The 25,091-nt window shown below is 29.6% G+C and overlaps 21 protein-coding genes across 21 annotated transcripts; 7 read left to right on the plus strand and 14 right to left on the minus strand. All coding sequences in view use genetic code 6, as the record gives it.

Moving 5' to 3' along the window:
* Positions 1 to 805: 805 nt before the first annotated feature.
* On the minus strand, positions 806 to 1,750 carry SS50377_26348 (uncharacterized protein; the record flags this gene model as incomplete). The annotated part of the gene is made up of 1 exon (XM_067910156.1): positions 806 to 1,750. One exon carries the CDS (start codon positions 1,748 to 1,750, stop codon positions 806 to 808), a length of 945 nt encoding a protein of 314 aa, XP_067762912.1.
* Positions 1,751 to 1,916: 166 nt separating this feature from the next.
* SS50377_26349 (uncharacterized protein) lies at positions 1,917 to 3,233 on the plus strand (the record flags this gene model as incomplete). The annotated part of the gene is made up of 1 exon (XM_067910157.1): positions 1,917 to 3,233. One exon carries the CDS (start codon positions 1,917 to 1,919, stop codon positions 3,231 to 3,233), a length of 1,317 nt encoding a protein of 438 aa, XP_067762913.1.
* A 420-nt stretch (positions 3,234 to 3,653) lies between these two features.
* On the minus strand, positions 3,654 to 4,070 carry SS50377_26350 (uncharacterized protein; the record flags this gene model as incomplete). Its single annotated transcript, XM_067910158.1, has 1 exon — positions 3,654 to 4,070. One exon carries the CDS (start codon positions 4,068 to 4,070, stop codon positions 3,654 to 3,656), a length of 417 nt encoding a protein of 138 aa, XP_067762914.1.
* A 27-nt stretch (positions 4,071 to 4,097) lies between these two features.
* On the minus strand, positions 4,098 to 4,370 carry SS50377_26351 (uncharacterized protein; the record flags this gene model as incomplete). The annotated part of the gene is made up of 1 exon (XM_067910159.1): positions 4,098 to 4,370. One exon carries the CDS (start codon positions 4,368 to 4,370, stop codon positions 4,098 to 4,100), a length of 273 nt encoding a protein of 90 aa, XP_067762915.1.
* A 42-nt stretch (positions 4,371 to 4,412) lies between these two features.
* SS50377_26352 (Cyclin, N-terminal domain-containing protein) lies at positions 4,413 to 5,237 on the minus strand (the record flags this gene model as incomplete). The annotated part of the gene is made up of 1 exon (XM_067910160.1): positions 4,413 to 5,237. One exon carries the CDS (start codon positions 5,235 to 5,237, stop codon positions 4,413 to 4,415), a length of 825 nt encoding a protein of 274 aa, XP_067762916.1.
* A 57-nt stretch (positions 5,238 to 5,294) lies between these two features.
* SS50377_26353 (Phospholipase B) lies at positions 5,295 to 7,262 on the minus strand (the record flags this gene model as incomplete). Its single annotated transcript, XM_067910161.1, has 1 exon — positions 5,295 to 7,262. The coding sequence occupies one exon, from the start codon at positions 7,260 to 7,262 to the stop codon at positions 5,295 to 5,297; it is 1,968 nt and encodes a 655-aa protein (XP_067762917.1).
* A 151-nt stretch (positions 7,263 to 7,413) lies between these two features.
* SS50377_26354 (FAD/FMN dependent oxidoreductase) lies at positions 7,414 to 8,550 on the minus strand (the record flags this gene model as incomplete). The annotated part of the gene is made up of 1 exon (XM_067910162.1): positions 7,414 to 8,550. One exon carries the CDS (start codon positions 8,548 to 8,550, stop codon positions 7,414 to 7,416), a length of 1,137 nt encoding a protein of 378 aa, XP_067762918.1.
* Positions 8,551 to 8,677: 127 nt separating this feature from the next.
* On the minus strand, positions 8,678 to 10,888 carry SS50377_26355 (Transglutaminase-like superfamily protein; the record flags this gene model as incomplete). The annotated part of the gene is made up of 1 exon (XM_067910163.1): positions 8,678 to 10,888. One exon carries the CDS (start codon positions 10,886 to 10,888, stop codon positions 8,678 to 8,680), a length of 2,211 nt encoding a protein of 736 aa, XP_067762919.1.
* A 57-nt stretch (positions 10,889 to 10,945) lies between these two features.
* SS50377_26356 (Selenocysteine-specific elongation factor) lies at positions 10,946 to 12,388 on the plus strand (the record flags this gene model as incomplete). The annotated part of the gene is made up of 1 exon (XM_067910164.1): positions 10,946 to 12,388. The coding sequence occupies one exon, from the start codon at positions 10,946 to 10,948 to the stop codon at positions 12,386 to 12,388; it is 1,443 nt and encodes a 480-aa protein (XP_067762920.1).
* Positions 12,389 to 12,684: 296 nt separating this feature from the next.
* On the plus strand, positions 12,685 to 13,125 carry SS50377_26357 (uncharacterized protein; the record flags this gene model as incomplete). The annotated part of the gene is made up of 1 exon (XM_067910165.1): positions 12,685 to 13,125. One exon carries the CDS (start codon positions 12,685 to 12,687, stop codon positions 13,123 to 13,125), a length of 441 nt encoding a protein of 146 aa, XP_067762921.1.
* A 62-nt stretch (positions 13,126 to 13,187) lies between these two features.
* SS50377_26358 (uncharacterized protein) lies at positions 13,188 to 13,427 on the minus strand (the record flags this gene model as incomplete). The annotated part of the gene is made up of 1 exon (XM_067910166.1): positions 13,188 to 13,427. The coding sequence occupies one exon, from the start codon at positions 13,425 to 13,427 to the stop codon at positions 13,188 to 13,190; it is 240 nt and encodes a 79-aa protein (XP_067762922.1).
* A 122-nt stretch (positions 13,428 to 13,549) lies between these two features.
* On the minus strand, positions 13,550 to 15,004 carry SS50377_26359 (uncharacterized protein; the record flags this gene model as incomplete). The annotated part of the gene is made up of 1 exon (XM_067910167.1): positions 13,550 to 15,004. The coding sequence occupies one exon, from the start codon at positions 15,002 to 15,004 to the stop codon at positions 13,550 to 13,552; it is 1,455 nt and encodes a 484-aa protein (XP_067762923.1).
* A 265-nt stretch (positions 15,005 to 15,269) lies between these two features.
* Positions 15,270 to 15,929, plus strand: SS50377_26360 (uncharacterized protein; the record flags this gene model as incomplete). Its single annotated transcript, XM_067910168.1, has 1 exon — positions 15,270 to 15,929. One exon carries the CDS (start codon positions 15,270 to 15,272, stop codon positions 15,927 to 15,929), a length of 660 nt encoding a protein of 219 aa, XP_067762924.1.
* Positions 15,930 to 16,178: 249 nt separating this feature from the next.
* SS50377_26361 (Syntaxin 1A) lies at positions 16,179 to 17,129 on the minus strand (the record flags this gene model as incomplete). The annotated part of the gene is made up of 1 exon (XM_067910169.1): positions 16,179 to 17,129. The coding sequence occupies one exon, from the start codon at positions 17,127 to 17,129 to the stop codon at positions 16,179 to 16,181; it is 951 nt and encodes a 316-aa protein (XP_067762925.1).
* A 446-nt stretch (positions 17,130 to 17,575) lies between these two features.
* Positions 17,576 to 19,138, plus strand: SS50377_26362 (TLD domain-containing protein; the record flags this gene model as incomplete). Its single annotated transcript, XM_067910170.1, has 1 exon — positions 17,576 to 19,138. One exon carries the CDS (start codon positions 17,576 to 17,578, stop codon positions 19,136 to 19,138), a length of 1,563 nt encoding a protein of 520 aa, XP_067762926.1.
* An 86-nt stretch (positions 19,139 to 19,224) lies between these two features.
* SS50377_26363 (uncharacterized protein) lies at positions 19,225 to 19,542 on the plus strand (the record flags this gene model as incomplete). The annotated part of the gene is made up of 1 exon (XM_067910171.1): positions 19,225 to 19,542. One exon carries the CDS (start codon positions 19,225 to 19,227, stop codon positions 19,540 to 19,542), a length of 318 nt encoding a protein of 105 aa, XP_067762927.1.
* Positions 19,543 to 19,631: 89 nt separating this feature from the next.
* SS50377_26364 (uncharacterized protein) lies at positions 19,632 to 21,062 on the minus strand (the record flags this gene model as incomplete). The annotated part of the gene is made up of 1 exon (XM_067910172.1): positions 19,632 to 21,062. One exon carries the CDS (start codon positions 21,060 to 21,062, stop codon positions 19,632 to 19,634), a length of 1,431 nt encoding a protein of 476 aa, XP_067762928.1.
* Positions 21,063 to 21,691: 629 nt separating this feature from the next.
* Positions 21,692 to 22,408, minus strand: SS50377_26365 (uncharacterized protein; the record flags this gene model as incomplete). The annotated part of the gene is made up of 1 exon (XM_067910173.1): positions 21,692 to 22,408. One exon carries the CDS (start codon positions 22,406 to 22,408, stop codon positions 21,692 to 21,694), a length of 717 nt encoding a protein of 238 aa, XP_067762929.1.
* A 655-nt stretch (positions 22,409 to 23,063) lies between these two features.
* SS50377_26366 (uncharacterized protein) lies at positions 23,064 to 23,780 on the minus strand (the record flags this gene model as incomplete). Its single annotated transcript, XM_067910174.1, has 1 exon — positions 23,064 to 23,780. One exon carries the CDS (start codon positions 23,778 to 23,780, stop codon positions 23,064 to 23,066), a length of 717 nt encoding a protein of 238 aa, XP_067762930.1.
* Positions 23,781 to 24,132: 352 nt separating this feature from the next.
* SS50377_26367 (uncharacterized protein) lies at positions 24,133 to 24,579 on the plus strand (the record flags this gene model as incomplete). The annotated part of the gene is made up of 1 exon (XM_067910175.1): positions 24,133 to 24,579. One exon carries the CDS (start codon positions 24,133 to 24,135, stop codon positions 24,577 to 24,579), a length of 447 nt encoding a protein of 148 aa, XP_067762931.1.
* Positions 24,580 to 24,605: 26 nt separating this feature from the next.
* SS50377_26368 (E2F/DP family winged-helix DNA-binding domain-containing protein) lies at positions 24,606 to 25,082 on the minus strand (the record flags this gene model as incomplete). Its single annotated transcript, XM_067910176.1, has 1 exon — positions 24,606 to 25,082. One exon carries the CDS (start codon positions 25,080 to 25,082, stop codon positions 24,606 to 24,608), a length of 477 nt encoding a protein of 158 aa, XP_067762932.1.
* Positions 25,083 to 25,091: the final 9 nt, after the last annotated feature.

Genomic DNA, 25,091 nt, shown 5'->3' on the forward strand with positions numbered 1-25,091 from the left:
CTATCTCTTTAGTTTAATTAAAGATTGGTACACCTACTATTAAATAATTAAATACGTATTAACTTATCAACCTTGAAAAGCTACATATTAATACATTTGAGATTTCTATTTTGAATAATAATAAATTAATAAAGAATTAATAGGTTATTTCTTTTGAGTCTAGTTCAATAAAATAACTTGTTTTGAGCCTTTCCTCAGAAAATAAGATAGCTTATAAATTTATTTTCCCGTAATAATTATAAGAAATTACTTTTAACACTCATTCAAAAATATTGTTTCCTTTTATTCCAGCCGCAATAGAAATTGCAATATTTTAAAATGCAAACATATCGACTATATAATTTAAGTAAAATAATAAGTTAAGACTATTATAATGCTAAAGCTGTACAATAAGTTGTTTAAATCTTTCTAATAAACAAAATTAAACATAATTTAACTTTGATTAAACATTTGTTTAAAAAGTTATATCAAAGTAATAAATAATTGATATTAGTCAATTTTAGGTTTAGAAACTGCTTATTTTAAACTAATATTAATGCTAGCTTATAATTAAAAAATATAAATAGTTATAAAATTTAAGTATTTAAAATTACTATTTACCTTCTAATTTTTAAATTAAAATATGTCCTTCATTAAACCTATATACACTAAATAATATTTAAAATAGGAAATTATCAATATTGTGCCCACATATGTTCTAATTTAATAGATTAATTCAGTTAAATTAGTAGATTTATTAGATTTATGTATTAATCAAATAATATTAGTAAATTTTAAAAGATTTAACATATTTTTATTGAAAATATCATTCATTTGTAGATAAAAGCATTGACATAACATTCATGAATTAATATCTAACTACAAGTTATTATAAACTTATTTTTTATCCACCAAAATTAATATTCTTTTCGCCTCCACAAAATTAGTCAATTATATGATAATATTCATGTTCAAATATATGGAAATATTCAAATGCCATTAATAACAAAGAATCTCGATGAATCTACATTTCAAAATCAAAATCTATATACACTTTAAGTTTATTCAACAGAAAATTAGCCAAATTACTATATACTTTTATGTCTTTATTAAATAGTATTTCGAATTTATCATAATATATTTCACCACCTTTCTTTTAAACTAATTCTTCAAATTACTTAAGATCATAAAAATCAAAAATTTTACATTTTATTGACTATCTGTTAAAAAATAACGGTGATATTTGAGTGTAGTTCTAAATAGGTTTTTAAGATATTTTTTCTACCTAGTTTTAGGAATTTTGTATTCTACTACGACTTTAACTAACCAATTATTGCGATATTTCTACTTATTTAGCTTATTCAAGTTACGAGCCGACTTTTTCTAAATCACTAATATTATTATCAATAAGTGTGTCATCTTTTTCTATAAATATGATATCTTTTTTTTCAGCAATAGGACTAAATTAGGTTACATTTTAAAATTTATTATGTTCATGATTTAGATGCGTCATTTTTTAAATAATTACTTGTTTTTGTTCTCTTTTGGTATGTTAAATCATTCTAATTTCATTCTTACATAATCTATTAATATTTTTAAGTAGTATTGGATTCTTCATTACATTGATCTTGTCAAATTTTGCAGCTTTAAGTGGTTTTCCATCTAGCATCCTCAAATCCGATAAATGAATAGATTTTTAATTTTTACATTCTGCAAACGATCCTGATGACCAGTATGAACGATAAGACAATACTGACTGATATTCGTCCATTATTTAAAATTTGAAATCATATATTAAATAATTTATAATAGTTATATATAATAAAGTAAGGTTGTAATCAATATTATATTATAATATCAAGACTTTACAACAATTGTAAATACTATATCATTTATTATATAAAGTTTAATCTAAGATTATCAAAAATTTACAAAATATGGAAACTATCAATTAGGAAAAACCTCCCAACCCATATATTTCTAAACGATACTAAATACCAGATGAACCTATTTTAGTACAATAAATATTAGAAACACCTGCAAATAACCTTGCAAACACATAATACCATAAAATTCTTAATAAGGAATCACCATCACGCAGCAAAACCATTATCACGTTATCATCTCCACGACTCATAAAAATATTTAATAAATAAATACTTCTAACTTTTGATATTCCAATTCCAACTATTATCCTCGCCTTGATAACAGTTTTACTATTAATACTATAAATAGTTCTAGTTATGCTAGCAGAACGACACCGTCCTTCATTTTCTCTATTTTAAGTTAAAAATATGATCGTTAAAAACTAATTTATAGTATCCAAAACGATATAAAAATCAGATATTTTAGTAATCCCCCCAATGACTTCAATAGGTTCACGTGCAGTACCTTCTATTGTTGCCAAGAATATTTCATCAAATAACATTCAAGTATAAGTATTAAATAGAAACTAAGCACTCACCAATGTGCTGGCAACTACTGCCTCAATTATTTACAGCAATCGATTAAATGTTGATAATCTAATTGCGAAAACTGCTTTTTTGAAAGGCCAAAATACGAATATTAACTCAATTCATTTTTCTAATTCTCATTTGATGGATTTCAAAAATGATTTTAATTTTACTGGTAATGAGAATCTCAAAGAGTTAGTTTGTGATAATTTAGTAGTCTAAAATTGCTAAATTAATGCACTTAAAGGAAATGGTAAAATAAATTCATTAAGAATTCCTGAAATTCAAGTATAATCATTAAATGCAGAGAATTTGACTGTCTCGAAGTTCGCTCTTGAGTCACTGAACTTGGCGTCTATTATTGTAACTTAATCCGCAGAATTCAACACCATTGATATTAGTACTTTAAAAAATCTAACAGTTGACTTATTGACTGTTAATGGAAATATGGAATTAGGTTAAAATGTATATAATAACAATAAGTTTGAAATATCTGGTTAACATATCGATTTTACAGGTAACATTAATGTAAGTTCTATTGTAACAGATGACCTGAATGTCAATGCTGTAACAACTTCAAAATTTAATGTTAATTAGTCGGTGGTGGAAACATTGTTTGCAGATGTAAAGGTTGTAGCAGATTCACTTAATGCAGCAAACTGTGATATATAGACTATGAAAATCGAAAATTAGGATTTAAGTAATATTAACTTTATATAGGTTAAAAACTTAAACTTAGTAAACACAACAGCAGTATAAGCTGGTGATACAATAAGTTATAAGACATTAAATTTAAGGTGACTTTGTATTCATTTCTGCACGTATTATTGTTAAATTTGTATAAAAATTCTATTCAAAATGAAAGCTTAAAATTTCACATCCTTAATCTTTATATGACTAAACCAAATTCACGAGTGAAATATCAGTATCCACTCATTTTTTTAATTTAGTCTATTCCCTAATCCAATTTATTCCTTTTTGATATTCATTAAGTTTGAAGTTATTGTATCACAAATTTATAAAAACTTTCTTTTCAACCCCTTCTGTACTAATATTTTATAAAATATTCATCTATTTTAACTAATGAAGAAATGAAGGTTAACACTATATTTATCTTTTTCAATAATTTTGAACACACGCTTATTGGTGCATCCATATTATCATAATACCATAAACAACTCTAAAGTGCAACAATAAAAATTACAAATATCTCTCCCTTCTTCAACCATCCAGTACGTCAGCCACATCTTCGTCTCCGGAAACTATAGTAGTTCCCTAGTAATTCACGTCCCGTGACCGCTCAGCCAGCCTCCAGATTTGCCCCCAGTAGCGCGAGAATACCCTAACCGGTACATCTCGCCTCATCGCATTCTGGGCAATTTTAAAGGCCTCAGTTTTGTCAAAAACAGATAAGATTGCCTTTGCACATCTTCCCCGCTCTGCGGCAGTGAGGCCTGGCACGCACTTTTGCTGCAGATTCAGGTAGGTCTGCACCGTGCGCCGGTCGAACACGGCCTTGATTTCCGGCTCCAGGTCGTGAGACCGCACCAGCTTCATCAGCAAGCGCGGCGTTATGAGCTCGAATTTGATGTTGAGCCTCCTAGACACGTAGAATCTGAGGCGCTCAATCGACGGCATTTGGACGGTTCGTAGGCTAAAAAACAGTCACTTCGCGTTCGTATCCTCCGTCCCCATCCAGAAGCGCTCGAGCTCCCACGCGTCGCTGGACTCGCTCATGTACCGCTCTGCTAAGTCATCGTCGACCTCCCAGACCTGGTCCTTGAACAGCAGTTTCACGGTCCTGGGGCCCACAATCTTCTCCTTGGCCTGGAAATCGAATGCTAGGCGATCCTCATGTACCTCGTGCGTTTGCGACCCGAAATGGTCGCCGAATGCTTGTGCGAGCTAGAAGTCGCTGAAGCTGTTGTAGAAGCGCATTTTCTGATTGAAATTTAGCTTCATTCCGAGCGTTCGCACCGCTCAGCAGCTCAGTTCCTCGTCGATTAGCATGTTCTGCTGAGCGACCTTGCTCACCTGGCATACCTGCTGGTAACTTACGTCATACTCGCTGCACTTGTCGCGAACGAAGCCCGAGATACGCTCCCCACGCGATTTCGCGGCTGCCAGTAGTGCAGCCAGTCCCTATTCGAACGCTGTAACACCGATAAGCTTCTCGTCCTTAACCAGCGAGTGTAGCGTCCTGCTAGCACGGCCCAGCAGGTATACCAGCCGTGAATGGTCGTTCGGGCCGTCCAGAGGCGTCTCGGGGCGTGAGTTTCCCAGCATTGATTCGTCTAGCTGATTAGCTAGTACCTCTATTACGTTCAGCGGCCCCGGCCGGCACACCTGAAAATCTAGGGTTTCTAGGACCAAAGTTTCCGTGTTTAGGAGCTATTTTGCGGTGATATTGAAGGATTTCAAGATTGATCGCGCGATTCCTGTAGAGGCCTCTGTTTTCGCTGCAATATCGTAGACTATGGCGGCTGCGAATGTATAATTGTCAGATTTTGGAACTTCGAATGCTGGATGCTTGTAGATTGAAGTTAACTTCGAGAGTAATGAGTCAAATAGTGAGATTGCACGTAAATCCACTGAGGGGGAGAAGTTTTTTTAGATAGTCACCTGGTGAAACCAGTCGATTAATTGGACACGTAACTACGGCTTAAAATGATCAGTTTATGTTGTTTTAAAATAGTTTGGATGCGCTGTCTAAATCTATGCCTATTTAAGTATATAAATAGCCTGTTCTTTTTCGTAAGGGTTAAATACAGACGACGAAAACCCCAACTCATATTATTCCTGCATTCGAAAGGAAGTAAAATATTAGAAATTATATGGTACAAATATATAAAATTATCGATTTCACTCTACATCAGCCTTTTTATCGCTGACTTCTGCGTCATCATCCATTAAAAGAGCTTTCTCTTCATCAGATTTCTAAGTTTTCTTTTAGCTGCAAACAACACCAAACCAGACTATGAAACCAAGGATAAGAGTCGCAGATGGGATTCCAATAGCCATACCAATGTATAAATCATTTCCACTCCAAACACATTATCTCCCAATTAATTTAAAACCATTAGAACATTTTGTGCATGTTTTGTCGAAATTATCAGGACATATATCGCAATAAATACCTGCAAAGAAATCTTCGCATATACAGCTTCCACTTTAGCAGGATCCATGATTACATGCCATATCGTTCTCTAAGCATCCATAACTAAGCGTTTCTGCCCAAATATTAGGGAAAATATTGTAATAACCTTCCGGTTATTTTTTAGCCTACGTAGAAAAATCAAAAGGAGGAATTTCCGACTTTCCACCTTATATCGCACCAACAACAAAGTCAAATACTAAAGCATGTGCTTACAGTAAGTTAACAGTCTTAGAATCCGTGGCACCCATCAAAGAACTTTCACGATGAGTTACCTCAAAATCACGTAAATCATAGCGAGAAGAGATAGATTATCCAGGATCTTAATTAGAACATGAATCATGCTTATAATCATTATAGCGCATAAAACTCTTAAATTCTTCGTAGTTATATACTTTATGTAATTATTTAAATGCAATACAATATCTTGAAGAACGGTTGTAGCTCCAATAGTCTTCATTTTTAGCATTATAGCCTGCTAATTCAAGAAGGTCCTCATTTGTAGGAACATTAATTGATATATAAAATTTTTATTCTAATAGAGTGTCAGTGGCATCCCAGAACATTGGACTCGTAGGAACTACTTCTAATGTATAAAGGAGAGATAAATCATGTGATTTAACATAATTAAACCGGTCGCGCTAATTAGTAGCAGAATCTTTCATTTCCTAAATTGCTAAATAGTCTAAGAACAAATAGTTATTATTATAAGTATATGATGGCTCCGTATTAAATGATTAGTTCCATTATTATGGTGTCATTGACTGTAAATTGCTTAACTAACATCTAAGCCAAGTAAGGGCAGACTAGTTACCAAATTTATCCATAGAAGAGAATAATTCCTCATTGAATGTATGATATGTAGTTTCAAGAACTGCTATATTGTTTGAGGCTGTCTCATTAGTGTTTTTAATGACATAAAAATCATCAATAGAAAAGAACACACCAGGCATTGAGCTAAAAGTAATGTTCTACTGTTAAGTATATTATAATTTCCAGTTAAAATTGTAAGTTTTAGCTATTCTGACAAAACCTGAGTAGAAAGAAGTCCATGTATCATGACTGAACCATGCATCGTCAAGTTCAGGAGAAAGTACAATAGCAGCAGAACAATGGTGTTATTAACCTTTTTCAATTTTCCACTTAAACTGATCATAAGTTTCTGGATATAAGCCTTCAATATCTTCTAGATCCCCTTAAGCGTTCATCATAAAAATATCAACCATGGTTATTTAAGGATATTTTTACTAAACACCCTTTGTGATTCCTTCTAACCAATCATTAATGATAAGGCTAACACCTTACCACCATAAATTATCTGGATTCATAACGGATTTTTCTTGTAAATACTTTATATTAGTATTTGCATAGTCTATATAAATCTAGTTCCAGTTGGCATTTTTATCATCATATTAATCATTTTTAATATTAAACAAATGGGCTTATATTAAATCAGCTGTTGCATAACCCTCAGCATATCCTCCGAAATAAGCCTAGTCTTTAGATGTAAACTATTTTCTAGTTTAAACCAAAAGTTCCCAACGAGCAGATGTTTCGTTCAAATCATTCAATACGACAGATGCAATACTATCCTAGTTATAAATATTGGAAATAATAACGTTATCTCTGGCACCACTGAAAGAATACTACATAGCTTTAGCTAGTACCACTAACATTATCAAAGATTTAGTCTCTCCTATTACTATTTTATATTATAAATAAATATATCAAAATTCATTATAAATATTATATTATATATAATATAATATTCATAATTTTATTTTGATTTATCCAAAAGTTATTAGTAGTTTCTCGCAGATAAAACAGTCATTTCCTCCACGCCCTCTTAGTTGCATACCTAGTCCTACCAATAGCCCAATTTAACAATACCATTCCTTCCCATACACATTGATATCTTGGCAGCCTCCATTTTTCATTACCACGTCCCCTTTACTACAAAATTTCTTAATAAAATACTGTGTTAGGGCCACTAGTTGCAAGAGGCAATTTTTTTCGTAAAAACTATCTTACAGCACCTCTATCGCTCAGTCTGACCACCTTATCTGCCCCTGGCAAGCAAAATAATCTCCCAAATCCAACCAAGTTGCACTATTTTAAATCTAGAGCATTCTAGCCCTCCTAGATGCTATAAAACCCACCTGTTGCACAAACAAGACATTATAGTTTCTTTTCCATCAAAGCCTCTGAGAATTCAGCAGAATATCGCTTCTTATGATTCTCTATAAGTTTCAGTGGTTCTGAGTAACTACCAGCACTCATCTCAACAAAATCAACGTCGTTTTGAATTTTTTCTATGAATGGAACAGAGAATGCATTTGAATTCAATTTCACACTAAATATTTTATTCTTTGGAACGTTTTCTCTACAGCTTTAGAATATTTTATCAGCGAATTCCGGACAGTTTTCAACACAATCAGCACCCAAATATCCATGAGCGAAGTGAAGTTATACTCCATCAAACCCGCATTTCAACGCGATCTGGCATGCCTCCGAGAACTGCTCAATTACATAATTTCTAGGCGGTTCTAGGGTGCTTGGGAACATGAACATACCATTTTTAACAGGTTTGAATCCATAAACATGGCTAGGAAACAGAATTTTTGGTGTTTAAGAACCAGAATGTGAGATTTAAGCGATAATCGGTGTCGTGGTCGACGCTTTATATTATTTTATCATTCTTTTAAGGTTTCTGATTGTTAGGGTTGAATGCGTTTTGTCACGAGATGAAAAATAAATTTGGTTATGTTCAGCCCGGCCATCTCTAGAGACTGCTATATGACCACTAATTAAAAGTCCTATTTATCTGTTTTGAGCAATTTTCTTATATAGTGTAGAGTACTCCTCATGAGGAGCTCCTGCACTATCAGCTAATCGTTCAGATGTCGCAGATTTAATGTATGGTTTTTAAATAACTATTTTAGAAACTGGGAGAGTGATTGTCATTGCAAGGCGGAGTAGAATAAAAGATAAAAACGATTATAATATATATAAACTTGGGTTAGTGAAAGTGAGAATAATAATAGTTCATATAATTATATTATGCTAGAATAAAATAATAATTTATTGCAAATCATGAGATTTCAAATTTAAAATATTAACCAATTTACACGTATTTTACTTTATTAATTCCCCTTATATTCTTAATTTCTTCTTTAGCATTTCCTTTAGCTAGGTATTTGCCAATTTTGATACCCCCTTTGAAAATACTACAGTCTTCTACCTCAATAGTAAACTTATACATTATCTTTGATATATTTTAAATGGTTACAGCCGATATAACTTTATGGATATCAAATGAGATTTCACATAACATCTCTTGTATAAGTATTGATATATTTGGTATTTATTTATCGAAAATCAATTGAATATATTCATTATTCAGTTATTTTAAAATAATTTATTTAACTACACTTAAATCTTTACAAAAGTATCCCATTTTTTGATAGTAATACTCCTTAAACTAATTACAATCAGGCAAATTAAATTCATTGTCCCTAACATGGTCATGTAGTAAAATATCTGGAGCATTTAAATAAAGGTTTGTTTACGATGTCAAGTTCCAAGTAAAGTCTATATTATAGTAGTTCTTATTTATTTCTTAAATAATCCATGAATGAGGCCTCGATCCTCCAAACCCTATCACCTATATAGTTTTTAAGCCTAATATATCACATAGAAATTTATAGGCACATGCAATGCCTTAACAAACGCATTTTCTATCTATTAAACAACCAATAACTGAATGTTCATATAATAATTAACTTGATCTCTCAATGTTACGTTCGTTATATTACACATTTTTATGAATAAAGTTTTAAAAAAATTCTGAAAATTAAAATTTTTGTTACTTAAACTGTTAGATTAAAGTATCTGCAATACTAAATAAATGTTTTTGAGTCTATTCTATGTTTGAGTTTTAATTCTTGATAATTTCTATGCTAGTAATACAGTTATTTTAAATTTCAAATTTACTTATATATATATAAAATAGCTCCGGATAGTCTAATTAGATAACTTTTTATAATATTTTTAGATCATTTTCAACTACTTTTAAGTTTAAAGGAATTTTAATTTATGGAGTTATTGTTATAGCTGAAGAAATAATTAAATTAAGAATATTTACTTGATTTTTGCTTAAAAATTATGTGTAATATCTAAACCCATTAGTAATTCTGCAAGTACCTTTACTAATAATTTTATTTATAGTCACATTAAAAACAAAATAAAACCCTGAATCTTGCCATTTCAATGCCGAATTTGTTTAATATTTAGCATCATAATTTTATAATTGTTGCATAATAATATTCTTTGCCGTATGATTTTCTGAGACAATAGGCCGTTAGCTATTAAAATCGATATTAATATTATTCGCATCAAAAAATTATACACTTTGCTAAACAAAAACTAATTATAAATAATAATTTTTAACTGAATATGACTATAACTCAAACAACTGATCTTATTTTTTGTATTATTAATACGCAGCGTACTGTATATCTTTTATTATCTACTTGATTTAGTCTCTTATTTTAGGAAATATCAAAAGTGTTGTATTGCATTAATAATTTATTTTATAAACATCTTCATTTTGTATAAGTAATTAATTTGTTACTATTGGAGAATTATACCCAATAAACTAACTTACTTAGAACTAGTCTGATTTCCATTAAAACATATTTTAATGAATGAATTGTTAGAGTAAATTCTAAACCATAAAGAATCCTTACTATTGCTAGCTATTAATTTATATTGAATCTAAATATGGTATTGATAATTAATATTAACGATTTATAATCGAAACTACGGCAAAAATATCAATATTTTAATATCCAATAGTCACAACAGTTGCAGGGATATTTTTCTGATGTAAACCATATGTAAATGCTTAAGCAGAATTTAAAGCATTTCCTTAAAAGCTAAGCAATGTGCTAATATCTAGACTGGAGGAAAACTATTTTACCTAACCCGTGATATATTCATATAAACTCTAAGGAGAAAGGTTTGATAAAATACTTAGTATTTCTTTATGCCGTTTTTCATCTAAACATCTAAAACTGACTTATGTCTCTTTATTGGATTGTCTAATTTATTAAGGAATGAATAAAGAATGCTCTGGAAAATCAGAAAAATATTCATTAAATATCTCTTTAACCTAAAGCTCAGTTATTTTCTGGTTGAAAGAGAAATATACAGGCCGGTCCTATTCGACAAAATATTCATTCAACTATCTCAAATATTCTTTGTTCTGTGAGCCCTAATACGTAAGTCTCAAATTCATCATTTTTTCGGTCAAATGTTTGGTTATTATATAATATGTACAAATATAAGTATCCTCTATATGAACGTATCAATCGGCTTATTGGGCCACGTCGATTCGGGAAAAACAGCACTAGCCCGTGCCCTTTCAACGACGCTATCCACTGCTGCACTTGACAAGCATCCAGAATCGCAGCGGCGTGGTATTACGCTCGACATCGGAATCTCACAATTCGATATGGAGGATTTCCACATAACGGTAGTAGACTGCCCTGGGCACGCATCTTTCCTAAAAACTGTTTTAGCTGGAGCGTCGATCATACAGGCCCTCCTGCTGCTTGTGGACCTCTCAAAAGGGCCTTAAATCCAGACGGTCGAGGCGCTCATCATCGCAGAAGCGCTGGGTCTACCTGTTCTGGCAGTGCTAAACAAGGCGGACCTACACGCAGATAACGCCTAGAAAACGCAGCAGAGCATCGAGGCGCTGGCAGCGAAGATAGGGCTCAAAAATATCGCCTTTTGCACAGCAGCAGCTGCCAAAAGCGAAGTTTCCGAAGTTAAAATCGCACTGCTCGAGCTGCTGAATGGCATGAAAGACAGCGTCCTAGCACTCTACGCGCAGCTGAAGACACGCCCGCTGTTATTAAACTTCGACCACACGTTCCCACAGAAAGCAGGCACCATCCTCACGGGGACGCTCATCTAGGGCGTCCTGTCACCTGGAACGCTGGTACAGATCTCCCCGGGTTCCACGATCCACAATGGCGTTTTCACTTCTTTTCCAATCAAATCTATCCAGAAATTCAAAAAAGGAGTAGAAACCGCCTTTCCGGGCGACCGCGTGGGGGTTCAGATTGCAGGTGTGCAGGTACCGTCTGAGCGCGGGATTTTGTGCCAGAGCATGACCAAAATTCGCACCGTTTATGCGACCATCCGCATGCTCAAAAGCTACAAAAACGGAGTTTCAATGGGGCAGATTTTCAGCGTGAACCTGGGGGCTCTGCAGGTCAAGGCGCGTTTATTCGTGGCCGGGGTCGTTAAAAAGAAGATGATGAATAAAATGCTGGATAACGCATATAAGCCGAAGTAAGAATTCGACGGAATTATCATTTTTGAAGAAGAAATTGACTTTGTAGATTCTGGGAAAATTCTTGGTGTTCGCACGGATTTCTGCGCTAAAACCAACCAGAGCACCAGTAGGATCGCGTTTGTGGGGTAAATTTGCAGTGTCAGCGCCTAGATTGTGAGTTCGATTTAATACGAGTAGGATAGAAAGTACACTTGTGTTATTGACAAAGTGGTTGGGGGGAAGCTTGTTATTAAGAAAATTGATGGAATTGGTGAGAAAACTGCGGTTGGAATGACTGTGTATTAGGGGTCCAAAGAGGTAGGTGTAGTTGAGAGGGAGTTTGGGCAAGGGAAGTGGAAAGCTGATATCACAGAAGAGTATAATAGTGTTATTTAGGAAGAAATATGGATTGGAGAGAGTGTTTTGGCCGAATGGAAAACAGGGTTTGAGCAATGATGGGTTTATGTTGCTATTTAAATTGTGAAAACGAATTTAAAATAAATTTTAGAATGGTATTCTGTGCTAAAAACGAATTTAATTTCAATTCTCCCAATTATATAGAAAACTAATGTTTTTCCATAAACAATTTAATTTATATTATGAATTATTTAAGCTGTCAGCCGATTAGGTAAATTTTCCATTTATGTTTATAAATAAATAGATCAATCTATACTATCTTTATTATTCTTTCTATTTCACAATAAAATAAAATAATACTAGTAGTATAAGTATAAAATTACTTAGTCTGTAGAATGATCAAGTCAAAGTATTAATAGCTAGCTCGAGTGAAAGGAGCTATGCACCATCAGTAACAAGCTAATCAGACCAAACTATCAACAGACTGGAAAGCATTCTAATTAAACGATGATGGTTAAGAATCCTAAGATTCATAAAGTATTAAGGTTGTAATTTCGATTGACTATACAAATGAACATGCTAGCTTAAAAAATAATATAGAAAATATGAGTAACTCTTTTGAAGTAAGCTGCGAATTTGGTAGATTAGCATGCCTATCAGGGAAAGTTAAATAGTAAACATAAATTGCAAAAGATCTTAGACGAAAAGTCAATAGTCTGTAATTAAAATAACAACGACTATAAGAATCTATTATATCCAATCATCAAAGTTAAAAGATTATTTATGAGGAATTTGGGTTTCTACGGAAGTTTTTATCATAATCAGTAGATTTCTGAGATTTAGTTTTGATATTCTTATAACATATTTGCAAAATTCAATTTTACTATCTCATTCATTATCATTTACTCCCATGATATTATTCCATGAACTCTTTTATTATCATTTCGTTTAATTCCTAGTCATTATAAATATTTTATTTGTAATAGCTATCTTCATCGTCTAAATCACTATTTAAAATATTCTGAATATACTATTTTTAGAAGTATTTAGGATTAATAGAGTATTTTATATCAAATAACTTCTTAAGGAGATCATAATTTTTGACTGTTCGTCCAAACACATCAATTATATCGGTCATTTTACTAAGATTTGTATACAATGCTAATCAGTAATAATATTATTATACGTATATATAAGATAGTAATTTAGATAAAAATATTAATACACAGTATATATATCATAAAACAAATAATATAGTTCTCATAATTCATCTTAAACAAGTCCAATATCAACCTCAGGATCAGCCAAATTCTTATCTAATATACCCTCATCGCTCATCAAAAGTTCACCCAAAACAACTACAATCTAACTGAAAACGACATCACGATGTCCAAAACTCGCTTTCTTAAACACCAAATCAATGTCTAAATTGCTGTTAAATTCTGTTAAAAATTCACAAAAATGATCATAATTAAGTTTTTACAGATTCAAAGAGTCGTATTTCTTAAATTGCTAAGTGAACTTAGAAAGTTTCTAAATATGTTAATTAAGTTTCTTTAACGTAAGAACATTGAAAAAATCCTACAAAGAGCAACTCTGTTATTCTTTAAAAATAATATTTAAACTATCTAATTCGTCGAAGTCTCTGGTAATTAGCATATTTAAAAGTTCATTTTTAGTATACTTGCCGTCATTTTTAACTGGTTTCACACCATTCACTTATTTTATGCCAGTTTCTTCATATTTACTAATCATGAACTTGAAAAATTCATCAATTTCCGTTCCCAATTCAGCTTTGAAAATCCTGCAGATTGCGTTATTTTATGAATAAAACCCAACACTCGCAGCAAATTTTTAAGGCTAATTTGATGTTCTTATACCAATTTTTCCAAATTTCTAAGTAAAAAAATCAGCAAGAAACTATCTTGCTGTTCCAATTTATCTTCCCTAATTTTTTGCCACTACATCTTATTTTGCCTTCGCTGCCCATATTTCATTGATTTGAGCAATGGTTTGTTTTAGTGTTAAAACGGTATAATTCGATTTTTTTGGCACAACTTTTGTCTAAGTCAACGTTAAATTGGCAGTATTTCGTTAGTTGAACTATCGCGTGAGGCCATCACAAATGGTGCACTAATCTATCAGGATTTTATCAAAAACGTTTAGTTTGAGATCGAAATTCAGGCTGTTTTCAGTTGATTTTTATGAGTTTTCTTAAGTTTTTTTATGTAGATCTTGAAAGAAATCTTAGAAGATTTAGGTTGTTGATTGGTAGTATGTTAGATATAAGTCGAATGGGGAGGAGGGTATTAAAGAATTATGCTATTGCGATGAAAAATTCTGTTATGATTATTAAGAATTTTAATTCTCAGCTGATGTGGGTGTTTCTGGAAGGATTTAAGATATTTGATCCATTAAAAATTGCCATATTTAAGCCGAAAAACCCGTACGCAGTGCTTTTACATGTGATAATGAGTCAATTTTGGTGAACTCTATTTGTAGAAAATCTGGATGTGGGATTGATGCATCCAACATATCTGAAAGTTGTAGAATGAACAGCTCAGTTGTCTGATTAACAAATTCCTGTATTTCCTCAGTTATTCTTATTCTGTTTAAATTAGTTGGGGGTAATTAAGATAGAATCTCACCTGCAAAGTCAAATATCTCATCAGTTTCCTGTTTAAAAAGTGTTATTTCAGAATCGATGTCAGACATTTTTCGATTGAAAAGATTACAAACTAATGATACATTATATAATAATTATAAATAGTTCAAAATAGTTATAGAATTATTTTTATGTGAGAAAGAACTAAGCAGAATACTGAGAACACATAAACTTATATAATTTGCTATAGTATATATCAAGTTATCCCATTTTGTTAAAAATATAATTATTATACTAATGATCATAATAATAAAAAACTAGTTTTTAATTTCAAATATTAACTAGTATTTAGGAATAATTTACTAAATTTATAAAATGTTTAGTATCATTAAAAATAAGGGCTTGTTATTTCCGGCATAGAACAATATTAAAAATAGTAAGAAAAGCAAAAATATACTAAAATAGATAAATATAGTACAGACATCAGTTCAAACAAGTGCATGTCAGTCTGTATTAAATTTTTAGATTTAATAATTAATTGATATTGATAAGGAGATAGTTTAACTGGAGAATACTACACTCCATTTATTAGAAGATCCTATACAAAAATAAAAACTGACATCTTTAAAATAAAGTTTATTTGTTCCATAATAGTAGATGAATTTATTGTAACAAAAGTAACCATTCGTCTCATCAAAAGATATGACCATTAATATTAAAGATATAATCATATCAATGTATTTACCTCCTATTGAATAAAAATCTAATATAATAGACGAATATGAAGAATTAAATAGAACAGGAAAATATTGCTAAGCCAAAAAGTTATCAATCTCTATACTACAAGATTTTATTATAAAAAACTTCTAAATATAAAAGTATTAAATCAAAACACACACATAAGCAGATAAATTATTCAAACCTATAAAACATAAACAGAATTCAATTCTAATGTCAGTAGACCAAATTACTACAAATGTAGAAACTGAGCTATTTAAAGATAAGATGAGAAAAATAATACGCACCTAATACTGACTAAATCTGAAATACTATATTAAATATGTGCCTTACTTATTTCCAGTTTTATCACCTAAACATTTAAAGTCTTGTAAAAGTATCTTTTAATAAACATATCTGTATAATGCTGTATTCACAATTATTTTAATTACTTATAAATGTAAATTTCTTCAGTAAATTCTATTATGAGTAGATATCCAGTAGTATTTATTTCTGATCTACGTTTTTTCGTCACAAACCGACCCAATAGCATCAATAAATAAACCCTCACTTTGTAATCTTCACAATACCTAAAACCACCAATAGAAGCACTGCGAATCCAGCTATACCCAAAATTATCATACAACAAATGCATCCCTTGCTTGCTTTTCCAAGTTTATTTGCCTTTATCAGATTCTGCACTCCCGTTTACACGCACTCACGCGATAGTGAAACACTATTTTCTATACTGGTAAGCTTCTCGCTTTATGCTTCAACTAGTGCTGAAAATTGCATTGTAAGTTCTAAAAGTTCAGCTGTTCCTTTTGCGAAGTCAACAGTCTGCTAGTGCTTCACCTACGCATCCTTTAAAATTTGTACAGCCTCTTGGTGTGTTGAAATCATGACGCTTTTGAGTCCATTCTCACCCTATGATACAGCTAGGTCGATATCATCGTCCGTAAGATCTGGTGAGAGGTACCTACACATTCTGCGTATTTTAGCCTCTAGTGCTTATTTTTGAGCAGCAGATGCATCTGAAAATTTTCTAGTCGCTGAAAGATATGTCTTTTGAGATGATTATAATAAAGCTTATTTCTATAAGAATGTCTGTGAAAATTTCTAGTCACCTGACTAATTCGCATCTTCTAGTTCTTCTTAACGCTCAACTTAAATGATGTCGTTGAGCTCATCCAATATACGCCTAGCCTAGTCTAAAGATTGCATGCCTATGTTGTAAGCTTCCTACCGCTTTTCGTTCGTTTTTGAGTTTTCTTAATTGATTTCTAACGATAGCTACTGTCTAAATGAGTTTAATTCTGTGACTGAGTGATTTATTTTAGCTATGAGTTTCTTAAAATGATCAATTCTCTTTACAAACTCAATTAATGACTTTTTCTGTTCCTATGTCTAGGTCTACATCTCTTCATCTGATGATTATGACTCTTCCTTTAACTCTAAATCCGGTGGTTTCCATTCGTCTAGTTATTTTATTTTGTTTACTGTTTTAAGTAGGTTCATTAACTAAACTAAAGATGGATAATATTTATATAAAATATAAGATATTTATATTCAATTTAGATTATATGTTAATATATCAATATACTAAATACTGGTTTTAATAAATGAATTATGAAAATTAAGTTAAGCAAGAACTTATTAAACGTCTTGATTTAGCACAGAAAGAAAGATACACACTTATACTTGAAGAATAAACACTGATGTAAGAAATAGATAACTATAAAAAATAGTGAAATATTAGTTTTTTACTTTTTATTTAATGATAAGTTAGCATTTATAAACTAATTGACTTTAAAATATTAATTTTTAAAACAACAATAATATAAAATTTTTTGTTGAAAGTTAAAGATTACACTAGTGAGATAAAGTTATCTTGTATAATATTAATTTACACTAGTTGCTATATTATATATTAATACCTTTAGTATACTAAAATCAAATCGACAATGACTTAAGTATATTCCACGTTATCTCATAAGTAAGTCCCCGTTTTTCTTTAATCGCCATGCAATTAAATACCAGGAACAATTATGATAAGTGGTAATCAAGCTATTTTTGCACCATTGGACGAAAAATTAATCACACAAACTATATTATTGGATTCAATTTCTAAAATTGCTATTAAAAAACTAGATAATGCTCTTCATCTAGTAGATATTCTTACAAATTTTACAAAAGAACCAGATGCAATATAGTAAGAGTAGTATTTTACGTTAAACTCGGGACCAAAATTAATATAATAACTGTCTCATGAAAAATTATCAGCTTTTAGTCAAATTGAGTATAAAAAATGTTTTTTAGAACTTATAAATGATCCGCAGTTAATAATAATAGCTACCTATAGTCACGAAGAAATCCAATTTTTTGGAAGCTCTTAAAATATATAAACTATGTTTTCCGAGCTAGCCATGTATACAATGAAAGCACCTATTGATTCAATCGAACATTATACAGAAAAAGTTGATTCTGGTGAAAATTTTCACTTTATTGTATTCCAACCTTCATTTGATGTTGAATAGACTATTATGTAGACTATTAAAAATTAGTAATCTGAAAATAGTCTTTTTATTAGAAGAGCTGTTTGTTTTGAGCCGGTGAAAAAAGGAGAGATTTTCAATAGTTAACTTCTAAACTAGCGAAAATTTGATAAAAATATTAATATATAATGGGCAACCTAATTTCCAATTAATAATGAATTTAAATATCACAAAAATTTTGTAAAATAATACCCTAAAATGATACCCGTTAAAATTATTTTCCCTGTTAAGAAATATCCTTCAGATGTGTGGCGCCTAGATTCGGATATGATAAAATTTGCAAGAAAAAATAATTAAAATTCACTAGAGACATTAAACGAAGCTATTTTAGATTTATTAGAGTTATCAGAACCACAAGATTTAATTATCCATACTACAGAGGAATCTAATTTTCCAGGCAGATATTCTAAAATTCTTAACACTTCTTAATTTAAAGATATACTCACAACTTTGCATCTTTCTTGTCACTAGCAATTGTATCTATAATATTGTTCTGCTCTTGATGGGAGATTTTTAGGAAATTTGTATTCATCATTTGACAAACATAGAAACGGAATATTATAAATTATTGATAAAACCATTAAATCTGACGAAAAGTAGGATGTTCATAACTCTGGATAATAATTTTTAATGCTTATTAAAACTGAAAGCTAAAAGGTTATTGGAGTGTATCTAACTGATAAGCCATCCGTTCAGGTTCACAGTAACAGCAATTCAATACTTTTTATATTTGAAAATGGTGAATACCGACACTGGATTACGACCGGTAAAAATTAAGTTTATGCAATCGCATAAATAGGTAATTATTCTGTTGGAGCAAATAGGCCAGCTATTATTTTGAATTAAACTCTCTTGGAGGTTAGTTCCAATGCATGTTAGACATTTGGAAGCCCTTGCTTGATTGATGGTAAATATCTGCCTATAGGATAGACAGAAGGTGTATCGGTTGTAGAGATAGTAAGATTCCTATGAAAATTTATATTTCATTTTCTGATCGAGTCTAATTTGTTTTATCTCTAAAGATTTAATTATTGTATATTGTGTTATTAATTAAATAAATGCAAAAACTTAATGATTTTATACAGCCACCTTCTCCTATAAAGAAACACCGTTAAAATTAGTTAATAGAAAGTTTACAGTAAAATCATTTAGGAGCTTCACAATATTCATATAGTTTAACTTAAAACTCAGTTGACTTACTTGAAAAAATACGTATAGACAGTCTTTATTATATTCACTTCTAAAGATTAGAGAAAATAGAGGAATAAAATTAGATATACAAGGCAGGACTTTAAAAATTAAGGTAAGAATTTGAGCAGCTGAAATAAATTCATTTAAGTAACTAATTTGATATCAATGATATCATAGGAATCTGAGTGAAGTGCGAATATTTATTACTGTACCTTGACTTTACAAATTATTAATACTGTAAAATTTGATATATTCATAAACTATGAGAAATTATTCATTATTCAGCCCTCAAACATTTCCAAGGTGCAATTCCTCTTTTATCCGGTTCGTCAAGTTTGCATACATTGGCCCACTCACTTATTGAAAACACATAGTACTTCTAATTTTTAATGATACTAATTTCGTTAGGATTTTCTGCTTTAAATTTATGTATTCCTATTGCTACACCAATCGAATCCGAAGGTATTTGTTCCTCCTTAACTTTGAAAACTTCTCTATCATGTTTGATAACTGGGGAATAAAGCTCTGGAATTTCTGCAAAGTTACATATATGGTACAAATTAACATATATATCTGGTAATATTATATTCAATCCTTGCATAACTGTTCTGAACTTCTTAAAGACTACGAATTCTTGCTAAGAGAATTAAGAACAAAACTATTCAAACTCAGCATAAACCATTGAATATTCTGATACTTTTTCATTTAATAAAATTTATTTTTTCTCATTATTAGCCTTTGGGGTCAGTTTCATAATATCCTAAGCTAGAAACTCAATATTTTCTTATTTAGACTTCAATTCGTCTAACATACCTAAATAAGTAGAGTTAAGTTCCAAAATACTATTTGTAATATTATCAGATTCTTTCCTGAAGCTCAAGAAATCTTTTTCTTTCAAAATAGCACTATTTGCCAAACTCTAACAAATATCTTCAATCCCGATACTAGAACTCAAATTAAGTGTTTTCTATGATTCTTTCAAATACTGATATTCACGCTTATTTACTTCATTTTTTAAGACTGAAATAACTCCCCCTGAACACCATATAGGTACATTTTAATAATTTCCAAATGAGCATGTCTTAACTACAGATAACTAATTCAAAGTTTTATCCCCAAAAATTTTTTTAAAGATATTCTAAGGCAATGAAATCTCTAGATTTATGGGTCTAAAAACTGCATCTTATTCAATTTTTCTCACAATTAACCCCGGTCTAAATGCATCTTAAGATAACTGGTATTATAAAGTCTCAAAAATGAGATTTTTAGGCTCTTCAATCTCAAGCCTAAAGGTGCTAACAAGTTATTAATTTGATAACACCTTATAAGCAACTGCGAACGTGATTTAATCATTCTATATTTAACTCTCGGTGGTTTATTAATGGGAAATAAGCTAGGTTAAAAGATTTTATTTTTATTTTATAAGATCTTCTGAAATTTATGCATAAGTGGACTCGATTTCTTAGATAGCTAAATTAGTATTTAATTATAATGTATTTAATAGTTAAGTCTTTGGATTCACCCCCAATTCGTTTGGTAATTTTCTAGAAGATTATAAATCTGAGAATGAGAGTATGTTTAATGTTTCTGGGGAATCTTACAATTGTATTGACTTGCTTACATAAGATGCTGCAGGAAATAATACTGTATTTGGTTTATTTGACGAAGAAACTAATGATACAGTACCTTGCTGGTTCTAATCCATTTTAGTCTCTAAATATATATTATATTATATTTAATTAATTAAAATATATAGAATTATATATAAGTTGTTAATATTTTCCCCTCTATGTATAAATAATAATATGTACTTATCAAATTTTAAATTAATGTGATTCCTAAATAGAATTATATAACTGTAAACTAATTACTATTAATTCATAAGGTTTCTTTTACTAAAACTATTTTTGTAAGTTTAGTTTATTAATAATGTTATTTATATTAATAGATATCAATTACTTTATAATTATTTGAGGTGTTATCGTATACTGACGTTCTAAAAGTTACAGTTACACTTAACCGTAACAGTAAATTTATAGTATATTTATTCCATTTTATTTTATATTCAAACTTTCTTTTATTAAAAATTAAATTTCTATAATAGAAATTAATCTTAGTAAAAAATTATTTGGAATTAAAACTTGCAAATTCTAGATCACGAATGCATATATTCAATTATTATTATAAACTTAAATAAGATTTATGTCGTAATCTCAGCACAAACACAATAAACTGCCTAAAAATTTTAAAACATTATCAAAAATATAAAGAATTAACATAAAAAGAATAAATTAATATGAATTTTACGTCCATTTATATATAAAATACATCAATTCACTAAATATTAACCTACAATTTTATCATTCTTTCTATAAATAGTTAAGATTCAATTTTGGCTGACATAGGATTCTAAGGAATCAAATTGGAAAATAAAGTCTGTTATTCATTAGATAAAATTATATCTGAGTTTTTATTGAGTGAACTTTATAACTTTTGGAACTCAAAACTATCCAATATTTTAGTTTTTATAGACAATGATGATATTCTTTTTTATCTAGATATCATACCAACTTTTTACAAATCTTCAATATCTTCTGCTTTTTTAAACAAAGGTTCAATCGTAGGTAAACACATTCTTATTATGATATCACGAATATTGATTGGTTCCCAAGAATTGCTTGATTTGAATGGTGTTTTTGATGGAGAAGTTTCCCTATAATCTTGAGGGATAAAGAATTTTTTCTTTTTAATAACTATTAATTTTTGAAAATTATGTTATGTATCATCGTCTAGAAGTTCATGAAAAGATGGTGATACTTAGATTATTGACGAATTATCAGAAGTAAATACTTGCTATTGATATGTTATTTATAATTTTTCTTGATATGTTTATAAACGTAGTTCCGATGTTTCAAGAGAAGACTACTGGGAGTTTTCCAATAATTAAAGATCAGATGAAAGATTTCTCTTTATTCCAGCTGCAGTTTAAAATGCTGTAATGCTTTTTAATAATTAGTTTGATGAACAACTATTCCGTATCATATTAAACATTTTAACAAATTATTGCTAATATATCCAGTTAATACTATTTTTTCATTAAATATATATATTTTTTCTTTGGTTTAACTAAACAGGTGTAATATTTTAATACTCGATTAAGCAGTTTTTAATTTATAAATAATTAATATCTATACTATTATTTTTCTAAAAACCTAAAATATTCATTAGGAATAATAACTTATATTAATATATTTTAAAATATTAGACAAAAAGACCTAAATACAAAATTATTAGTGTCTCTATTGATACCTTTAGCTATCTTATACTAACTTAGTACTAATACCATGATTTGGTACAGAATTATATAGTAAATTTAGGGAGCTTTATGATTATTTTTTTAAACTAAGATAAGAGTTTATTTTTATTCTGTTGAATAAGTAACGTATCTCTCAAAAAAGCCAAAATAGACATAGTTAAAAATATTTTACTATAATATGTATAAATAATGCGAATATTTTGATTGTACATTCTACAAATCAATATTTATATACTAAATTAAGTTATGCTTTATAGTATCGAGGTTATATTCAATAGTATTTTGATTAACATGAAATTTGTTTAAAATTGCAATGAATTTATACTTATTATAACTAAACCTTAGTAATCTTAATTTAGTAAATCCAATATATATCAAAAATTATAAAACTCAATGCATATCCATTTATAGTTTTCGCATTTTGTCCATAAATAATTAAGTTTCAACTTTAGCTGAAACTACTTCTGTTGGTAACAATATAGAATTTTACTTCTTAAATCCTCCTTTAAATAGCTTGTCAGCTTTTGTATTTGATTAAATTTGTTATTTTTAAAATGCGAATATATCCATAATCGATTTTTTAATTGTTACTACTGTCATTCTTTTTAATTTTGATTTCATGCCTATCTTAAGCAAATCTTCAATATCTTCTGCTTTTTTAAACAAAGGTTCAATCGTAGGTAAATACATCCTTATTATAATATCACGAATATCGATTGGTTCCCAAGAAGTAGGTGACTTTGTTTAAAACTTTAAAGCAGACGATTAACGTTCGTCTTCTGGAGTAAAGAAAATTTTTTTATTGTATGCAATAAGTTTTTCGAAATCATCTTATTTATCATCCTCAAGAATCGCTTAAAAAGAAGGTTAAAACTAATGTTTAGATACATTGTACTATATGTCAAAAGATTTTTCCTTTGATATTATAGGCTTATTTTCATTAAGTGAAAGGTTTAGTATTGATCTATTCCTCCGCGGAGATGGCGCTGTTTGAAGTAATTTAAGATTAGAGGAAGGATTTCTTTTTATTCCTGGAGATGTCTGAAATGCAGTAATATTTTTTAACAGTGAATTCGATGAGCAATTATTTTTAATGATGCTAAACATTATTAACGTGTGAATACTTACTAATATATATTATAATATAATTATAATGATTTTATTAGTTTCGCGTTTCTACAATTATTAATTTTTAACTTAATAATATAATTCATGGTCAGATGAATCGCATCATCCTACAATAGTAGTATACATAACATATAAATTTAGTATTAAGTAATTATTAAGAATATTGAGCAATCTATCATATTATTTATTTAATATCATATTTAACAAGTTAAATAAGGAAAAATCATATTTTAAATTCCTTAAATTTTTATTTAATAAAATATAAAAACAAAACTATAAAATTATTATTATATTTATATTTATTACAAATTCGTAAGTAGGGGTTTCTGAAATGAAAAATTCCGTTATTCCCAAACTTCCAATAAACACAATAACTTACAAGAGAATGCAAAAGACATCTAATGAATATACTTGTTAATCAGCTAAATTATTGTCTACAAAATTACAACAAAGGTCAAAAGAATTTGCTTTTTCTCCACGAAAAATCATTACAATGAAAGCAGAGACTCACCGGCCTCAGAAGTAGTAAAATATGTTATAAATTAATGAAATACACGCTAATATGGATTTACAGAAAATGTTCGACGTGGATTTTGTTGTAAACAATACTCTTGAGGAAGAGTTGATTAAGAAACTGTAAGTACAAAAGTTATAGATTATGCATATGTAGATATAGGTAGATAAACTTTTGTAGGGATATTTCTTTTGTTTGAAGGAAATTAAAAAAGTTGGACTTAAAACATCCGAGTTATATGCTTAATATATAGCATAATTATGATTAGTATCTAAATTCACTCTATATTGTCAACTAAACATATCTTAGGCTTTTTCAAATGATAAACTTACTAAAGATTGTATTACCTCCTCGTCATAGTAACTATATTTTTGGTTGTACTAAAATTAATTATATAACGTTTTAGTTAATATTTATAAAGATTATAATATTCCCAAAATTTCATATATTCTTCTAGAATCTTTATTACCTAAATAATCTATTATTTCTTTAGGCTTACTCTCTTGTAACATAATTAATTATAGTATTTTACCAGTTAAAGTGTACTAAGTTACTAAAGGATATATGAAATCTGAATTTATTTTATAAACTTTTGAACATCTATGGACTAGTCCAATTTCTTCCATTACAATTAATGAATCATACAATCTTCTTCGATTAACATTTAATACTTATGATATCTATTTAGTTGTTATTCCTTTAGAAGAATGTTGTCTTAATAGTTATATTAAAGATTAAGTAATCTCGTAGGCTTTGTTTTATTTCATTATTACAGT

The sequence above is a fragment of the Spironucleus salmonicida genome, chromosome 6 (genome assembly GCF_000497125.1).
Source record: "Spironucleus salmonicida strain ATCC 50377 chromosome 6, whole genome shotgun sequence".
Taxonomy (NCBI): Eukaryota; Fornicata; order Diplomonadida; family Hexamitidae; genus Spironucleus; species Spironucleus salmonicida.